The sequence below is a fragment of the Nematolebias whitei genome, chromosome 10, assembly GCF_014905685.2.
Source record: "Nematolebias whitei isolate Nwh7 chromosome 10, NemWhi1, whole genome shotgun sequence".
Taxonomy (NCBI): Eukaryota; Metazoa; Chordata; class Actinopteri; order Cyprinodontiformes; family Rivulidae; genus Nematolebias; species Nematolebias whitei.
The window spans coordinates 2,726,872-2,735,438 of NC_056507.1; the positions used below are offsets into that span (position 1 = coordinate 2,726,872).

The 8,567-nt window shown below is 43.1% G+C and overlaps 1 protein-coding gene across 1 annotated transcript in view; it reads right to left on the reverse strand.

Annotated features, from left to right (window-relative positions):
* LOC119416071 (voltage-dependent calcium channel subunit alpha-2/delta-4) overlaps nucleotides 1–8,567 on the reverse strand; it is a gene marked incomplete in the record, with an annotated part of 72,031 nt that overhangs the window by 4,841 nt on the left and 58,623 nt on the right. The window contains 5 exon segments of the mRNA XM_037683249.1: nucleotides 2,475–2,527; nucleotides 2,622–2,697; nucleotides 2,770–2,840; nucleotides 8,102–8,164; nucleotides 8,270–8,314. Coding sequence (XP_037539177.1) covers nucleotides 2,475–2,527; nucleotides 2,622–2,697; nucleotides 2,770–2,840; nucleotides 8,102–8,164; nucleotides 8,270–8,314 — 308 coding nt within the window.

Consider the following 8,567-nt stretch of genomic DNA (forward strand, 5'->3'; position numbering starts at 1 on the left):
CCCCCCCCCCCCCCATAATAACATGGTGCAACCCAAACAAGGACGTTCATAAAGAATCACAAAAAAAAAATCCTGCAAAATTCAAACGTTTCATCCTGCCCATGTCTGGGGGCGAGAGTAGATTTACCACAAAGAGCTTGAGGAAACCATTTTTTCTTGTCTTATAAAGATATTTTGCTTTTCGTTAGAGGGACATGCTAATTCAAGGTAAAAAGTGTGACGTTCCAAATTTTAAATTAAAGACAGGATGGCAGAGCTCCTCACTCTGTCTCTAAGTCTGAGCCCGGTCACCCTATATGAAGTAAGCACTTTTCAGCTGTTTAAATCCTGAATTCTCATTATTCAAGTCATGATCCACACGTCATGACCTCAGGTGAGGGTTGGAACATGGACCAGGAAATCAAGAGCTTTGTCCTTCGACTCAACTCTTTCTTCGTCACAAATGGACGAAGCAACACCCTCTTTACTTAAGACGAGGCGCCAATCCGTCGATCCATCTCCGACTGTCCTGCCATCACATGTCAACAAGACACCCAGGTATCTGAACTTCCCATGAGACCCTCTCTTTTCAGCTGAGTGTCTAAAACATAAGGCTACAGGTGTGATGCCATGATTAAAAAATCCATCATCAAACTTTGGCTCAAGGTGACCTGGTACCACAGTGCATTGTTGAACCACCCTATACTTGAATTTGGTGTTCATTATGGATAGCTCACAGAAGTCCAGTAACAGAACAACGTTGGGGTTTAGATCAGGAAGACTGTTCCTTCCAATCACTGGGACTTGCGAATACCTGCACACCTGCCCAACATCTCGATCACTGGGCAATTCCAGAGAAGAAAGAGTACAGCACCTCTTCAGGAGTTGGGTTTCAGAGCCCTAGCTGTGCGTAAAAGTGAGCCCAAATATGTCTAGTTGGTACAGCTTAACCTTACACACAACTTTGGCTCTTTACCAGCCCGTGAGGTGACATTCCCTGTCTCTAGAGCTAGTTTATATTGCCAGGTATTACCATACCCAGAAATGCCCCCAAGCTTGCAATGCACCCAACCTTGATGGTCTTCCTCACAGGTAGTGGGCTTGTGTGAAGGTAGCATCCTATCGCTACGCTAGGTTGAGCCTAAGGAGCTGAGGTTCAAGCACCAGGCGCTTGCCAAGAGATCCAGTGGAGCTCCAGTGGCACTGAGAGCAACAAGGAGATATGAAGTAGTTTTGCGCCCAGTGACCCTCAAAGCATGTGGAAGGGCATAGAGAGCATCACAAAGTATTAAAGAAAGGATGCTGATAGCCCTCAAGATCCACCACTGGCTGATGCTCTGAAAATCTTTTATATCCGCTGTAAGACTTCAGAACCTTTGCCTTCCCCAGGGGAGCTGCCCTTTAGTGAGTTTTCGGTGGATGTTAGAAGATCTATGGTGTCTCATCTTCTTCCATTCTTCTTAACACTGGCTCCCCACAAGAATGTGTCTTGAGCCCCTTTCTGTACACTCTACTTACACACACATCATTGTTCTGCAAGGCATAAGGAAACCATGTTGGAAAGTTTGCAGATGACACTGCTGCTTTTGGACTGATTTCCAACTATTGTGACTTTTATGCATAAGAGGAGAAGTGGAGAAGCTTGGAGAAGATTGGTGTAAGGTCAAAAACTTCATGTTGTCAAACGAAAAAGATGTTGACTTCAAAAGGAGTGCTCATACTCTGCATCATTAGAGGAGAACTTACAGAACAAATGAAAACAGCTACTGGGCATGCCTTCATTTCACTACCATGTGTTAGAGAGGGTCCTGACTTTCTTTTACACGTGCATTATGAAAAGAGTTCCTCCAGTTTATGGTAGACAGTGTCCTGACATTTTCCATCACAGTCTGGTTTGGAAACTGCTGTGAGAGAAACAAAAGATCTGCAAAGATATTCATTGGATCGACTTAAAAATGACCAGCAGCTGTACTAAAGGAGATATACACCAGCAGGAGAAGACCTAGAGCAAAGAGCATTACGACACACCCAACCTCAGCTCATGAGCCGTTCACCCCCTCTCCACAAGGATGTACAGATTTCTTGACTGGACTGATATACCCAATTAGGGTATTCTCAGGTTTTGAAGAGTTCTTTGATGAGATTATGTTCCTTATGGTTCTTTTTTGTTCTAATGGGGACATACTGGGCCGGTGTTGCCAAGTTTTGATGATAGAAAGTTTTTGTTCCAATGAGTGGTGAGACTTAAATAGAAAATAATGCTGTGTGTGTGTTGGGTTTCCATAAATGTCACTGACGTCAAAATTGAGAACGCTTACTGACTGAGAAGCAAGACAACTTCTAAAACCATGACATAAAGTTTAGTCAGTTTGGTTCATGTGCCTGGGAACTGTCTGGTGCTTGTTCTTTGAGTATACTTTCACTTTAACAGTGAACTGCTACATTACATTGATTTACTTATCAATAATGTAACAATACTGACACCAACTACTTACATCAATGCATTGGAGAAGAACCACCTCATCACGGCAACAATGGCGTAAAATGGCTGCAGAAAAGAGAACATCTTTTTATGATGCTTTCAAGAATGTGAGAGCAGAGTCATAAACAAATGCTGTTTCTGTGTAAGAGCTGGGACTCACACTGAGCAGAGGTCGAGCACTGCTGGCGTGATGGTGGCTGTTTTTACACATCGCCTGATAGTCAAAGAGGGAAACTCTGAAACAACAAAAGAAATCTTCAGGATCAGTTTGGTGACAACTTTGAGCAGAACGGTACTGAAAGTCATACTTTTTGAACATCCCCATCTTGATAAGCGAAGCCATGACAGACCCGTCCACTTCGCCGAAGAAGCGACTAACCTGAACAAGACAAAGTACAAGTTAGTGATTTTAACAAACATCGGAGTAACAACAAAAAAAGTTCAATCGTGTCATCTGGACTCACAACAGTAGTTCGAAAGTAACAATAACAGCCGATTCAGTGTTTGGTCGTCCCATCCACCCACGCTGACTGTTTCGTCTCTGTATTAATATTAATAATTAGTTATTATTACTGTCATGGGTGTCACGATGGCACCGTTGGTAGAGCTGCTGCCTCGTAGCGAGAAGGTTGCCGGTTCAAATCCCGGCTCGAGGCTTTTCGTGGTGGAACTAGCATGTTCTCTGTGTGCATGCGTGGGTTTTCTCCAGGTACTCCAGTTTCCTCCCACAGACCAAAAACATGCATGTTAGACTGAGTGGTAACTCTGATCGTCCCTAGGTGAGAGAGAGAATGGTCGTTTGTCTCGTTTGTCTCTATGCGTCCCTGTGATGAACTGGAGACCTGTCCAAGTGTCCCTGTGATGGACTGGAGACCTGTCCAGGGTGTCATCCACCTCTCTCACAGTGACTGTTGGATATGGGCACCAGTGACCCCCGCAAACCAAAAAGGAAGAAGTGGATAAAGAGGATGGATGGATGGATGGATGGATGGATGGATGGACTTTATACATACAGCCTCTCCAAAGTGTAACCATCATGTGCTCTGTGCCCAGATTTCCTGTTTCTGGAGTATATTTGTGGGATCATTAGAGCGCCACCTACTGGCCTCTTACAGTATGTTAGTACATGTTTATGAGGATATTTTTACAAACAACAAATAAAAAGATTGCTTTGGAGATTAAATAAAAAAGTTCTCGTTTGGACACAGCCTTATAATAAAATCTGATTTCTGAGCCACACTCCAGGTTCAATGGCTGCTGCTCCGGAGAAGGATGAAGAAAACACAGCTGAGTGTGTATACGTGATAAATGTATATATTTATAGCATCAGAAATAATCCTCGGTGTTATGGCTCCTAAAAGTTAATCCAAATCTGACATCCAGCTGTCAGAAGGACAAAAGGTTCCTAATCTGTAAATCTCTAAACACTGGAAAATACTGCAGCAAAATAAAAAAAATAATCTGTGATGACCACCAGGTTGGAGCGAGGAGGAAAAAGGTGAAGCTCTATTCTCACTTTACTCCATTTGAGGCGCTCATTAAAGCAGGGGGACACCAGCTGAACTCAGTTAATCAGAAACATTTCAACCCTTTCGATGATCAGAACTCTGTACCTGCAGCTATATCTGTATATTACAGGAAAATCTTATAATATTCATGCGGAATATGGAACAAACTGATTTTAACCTTTGAGTTTCTATTTAAAAACTAATCTAACTCCAAAATAGAATCGCCTGCTAAGAGGCTGACTCTGGTCATTGGCAGCTTCATAGTTTGATTTGTGGCACCAGCGACTCCAACAACCATGGTCAAACGTATTCCAGGCGCCAGAGCGGTCGACATCAGATCCCTTCTGAAACTCCGGACTATGGTTAAGATTAAATGTGGTACGACTGTTGTCCATATCAGCAGTTATGTCCCCCAGAAATGCAGGAAATAATTAAAGTTAGTATTAGTTGTGATTCGGTGTGTAACTTTGCCAAAACAGTGTTGGGCCTTGGTTTCTCTGGTCTGCTCCACAACCTGATCTGTGACGTTATCGTTAAACCGCTGGCTGTCCAGGTGGAGTCATGGAGATGGTCTGGGCTATGTAGGTAACTGGAATGAATTTAGGTAAAATCCAGATCTGATGTGGAGAGATGGCATCGAGCTGCTTTTCTTTCTTTCTTTTGTTAGTCATCCAAATTATTCACAACTTGGGGTTTAGGCCAGTTTAATTATCTTTTCTGGTAAAGTAACTGTTTATTTCTATAAGACGTGTAAGATAAGTTTTTAACTTTTAGCTTATTTTTGGTCGATTTAATCTTGGAGGTGGTTGAGCTGACACTGATAGCATCAGGTCAACTGGGATATTCAAGCTGGTAGAAGTTACACTGAGGAGAAAAGCAGAGGCAGCTTTGTTTCTTGTTTGAAGAAGCATCGAGTGGTGCTACACGGTGGTGCAGTTGGTAGAGCTGATGCCTCTCAGTAAGAAGATTGCCGGTTCAAATCCCAACTGGGGGCCTTTCTGGGTGGAGTTTGCATGTTCTCTCCGTGCATGCGTTGGTTTTCTCCGGGTACTCCAGTTTCCTCCCACAGACCAAAAACATGCATGTTAGGCTGATGGTAACTCTGGATTGTCCCTAGGTGAGAGAGAGAGTTGTTTGTCTCGTTTGTCTCTATGTGTCCCTGTGATGGACTGGAGACCTGTCCATGGTGTCCCCCGCCTCTCGCACAGTGATTGCTGGACATGGGCACCAGTGACCCCTGTGACCCGAAAAGGAAGAATAATAAGGATAATGGATGGATGAAGAAGCACAGACAGATTATGGCAAACAGAAGGGACCTGTGATCAGAGGGTCGCTTGTTTGACCCCCTGGACAGACAATATCAAAATGTGGGTGGGAAAGGTGAAGAACCCCCACCTGCCTCCACCGTCATTTACTCCACTCTGGGTCCTTGAGCCAGGCCCTTAACTCCATCCTCTGGTTCTCCAGGCGCCCCAGATGTCAGCTCTCTGCTCCACACAAAGGGCTGTGGTAGCTCGGTGGTCTGTGGTTGCCTCAGGAAGGGCATCAGGTCCCTTATTCTCTCCACAACAATGGAAAATAATCTTCACAATAAAACCTCAGTGAGGGGGGATTTCAGTTTAAAAGTAAAAACATTTGAGGTAAAATATGGTTTGAATCCATTTCATGCTTTTCAGAGCAGCAGGTCTGTATAATCTAGACCAGTCAACATTTTGACAACATGGACATCTGTACAGCTCTACCGAGGTTAAAGATGGCAGAATGTGCAACGGTTGTAATTACTTATAATGCAGCACAAACACACAAAGTAAAAGCTGATTGGTCCTCTAATCCTCCGAGCCGTCCAGATGTTGTTTATGAGCACAGGAAACCATCCACAAGGTCGCCACCAAACACAAAAGCTTTTCTGGACTCAAAGTACAGATCTGATAAACTCAGTATGGCAGTTACAAGAGAAGTCAACGTCATGACTCCAAGAAGACAGAAGTCCTGTTCATTTGGAAATAACATTTTTTGTATGTTTTTTTTCTTAGTTTCTGTATGTGTGCGTGTCTATCAGTTATTAAAGCACACAAATAAACATGATTCCTGTAGCTGGGAGGTGGGGACAGAGGTCATGTCCCATGACTTTGGTACAGGAAGATCAGGGGTTCAGGGTTTATACCCTGGTGCTGCCAACCTCTGAGCAGGAGACATAAAATGATGCTGTGCTGGTTCAGATTGAGAAGGTCCACATCAGATGTTGGGAACAAAGATATTCTGATGCGAAATGGGCTACTGGAAAAAGATATACCTGGACGGGGGCAGAGAACTTATTGTCCCCAGTTACAAGAGAAGACAGGGAAAATACTCTCCATCCGTCTGTGGTGTGAGCATGAGAACTTAAATAATAAGTGAGGACTGTCTTTCATTTTGCTTTGTGGCTACATCTCGGTGTTAGAAAAGCTCCTTTTGAAAATTGCGTTGCCAAGTCAAAATCCAAGATGGCCACCACTAAATAAATGTAAACTGGCCACCCCAATCATTAGAGGAACCTGTGCTTTCTACATTTTATATTGCCCAAGAGTATATTTTCCTTAAATGATTGGGGTAGCTGAAGATTAATGTATAGTAGGCAAAGCCATCATTGTCTACCCCCGGTTCTGCCATCGTGGAATTCCAGTCCAGAAAACACTCATCTTGAAAACTACAAACATTCACTATTGAACTCTCTCATCGATGGCGGACATCGGCGTACTGCTTGTTACTGGTAGAAAGCAAAGAGAAGGTCTATGGGAGGAAGATGTGGGGAACTATAGAAACTTTCATATGAAACATCCAGATTGACGCAACAGCAACTTCAAACCCAGTTCCAACATTCGAGAGAAGAATCTGCTCTTACCCATAGACTGACAAGGCAGAACAAAGAGAATACAACAAAGAGGAGCCAGGACAACAACACCACAGCTGCAGTGGTCATTGATGAAGGATATAAGATCAACACAAAGAGAAATCCACTGGCTACAGAAAGGTGCAAAGACCTACCACGAAAACACCTAAACTTGACCATCCATGAAGCTCTAGAGACAGTCAAACAATGCATCGAATTTCTGGCGATTCACCTGAGAAGGTACACTTAAGAAGCAAAACCTACTCTCACCTCCACTATACTCTCATCTCTCAATCTCTAAGCAATACCGAAAAAGCATATGAGAGCAGAAGTGTCACATAATGATATTGCCTCAAAGCTACAGAATCTAAGATCTGAACAAAGCAATCTCCCAGAACAAGAACTAGTGTGCATCGCAGTGGCATGAACAGCTAGCATTGCAAATGGGCCCAAACAGAAGGGACACACCGACCAGTGGCCCAAGGCTGGGCAGTACTGATCACGAAATCCATTCCAACTCTATACCCTCTGTTTTAACATCTGAGTAACATGGACACTCCTGTCAGTGACTAAGATGATTGGCCGTGCAGAGCTAGCCATGTGCACATCTGGATTAACTGCTTGCACAACTCATCATTTCAAATCTCATTTCGGTCTAACTGCAGCTTCTTGGAAATGCTCATCAGCAAAATCAATTTTTAGGAATGGATTCAAGTTTTGGCGGCACGGTGGCTCAGTTGGTAGTGCTGTTGCTGCTGAGGGAGAGTGAGAGCAGATGTGTTGTGGTCTCTAAGTGTCCATGCGTCTATACAAGGTCTTTGCTTGTCCGGGCCATTGCTATCTTGCTGTATAATAGTTTGTTGAGTGGTGTATAATGTGCTGTATTATTTTAAATGGTACATCACCACACAGAACTATAATGATTATAAATGTTGTTATAGTTTGGCTTGTCTGGGATATTAATAAGGACAGGTTTAAATGAACGGGTTGAGCTTCTTATAGCCCGTTAACAAACTGTTATCATAAACGCTCAAACATGAAAAAGCTTGACATAGCTGTAAATTTCTCAGCATGCACTCTGAACCAAAACCTGCAGAAACGTGTATACATCAGCTCTGAAGTTGGCATGGGCTTTCCACTGTCATTTTTTATTGATACATGTGAACTGTTGTGAGAAAAAGAGCATACAGCATGTTTCTGGTGTGTACACACCCTTCAGACAAGAGAACCCAAGTTCAAGCTTTTCACCAGGTCTGCTCTTACCTCGTTCCTCTCTTTGGACAGCACAATGAAGCCATTGTTGTCTACTAAGAAGCAATTAAGGTCCTGTTGAGGCAACAGAGCAAACAGTTGCAAATATTTAGCAGGTTTTAAGATTAAAAAGAAAAAAGACGAGTTTTGTTGAAGAGTAACAGGAAGCTGTGTACTTACAGCATTCTGACAGCTGAGAGGACACACACCTTCAATGCTTGAGCACTGATGGAAAAAGATTATTGGAAAAGAAGACAGAAACATTGTATACAAGATAATTATTTAGGTAGGTATAGGTAGGTAGGTAGGTATAGGTTGGTATCTATAGGTAGGTAGGTAGGTAGGTAGGTAGGTATAGGTTGGTATGTATAGGTAGGTAGGTAGGTATAGGTAGGTAGGTATAGGTAGGTAGGTAGGTATAGGTAGGTTTGTATAGGTAGGTAGCTATAGGTTGGTATGTATAGGTAGGTAGGTATAG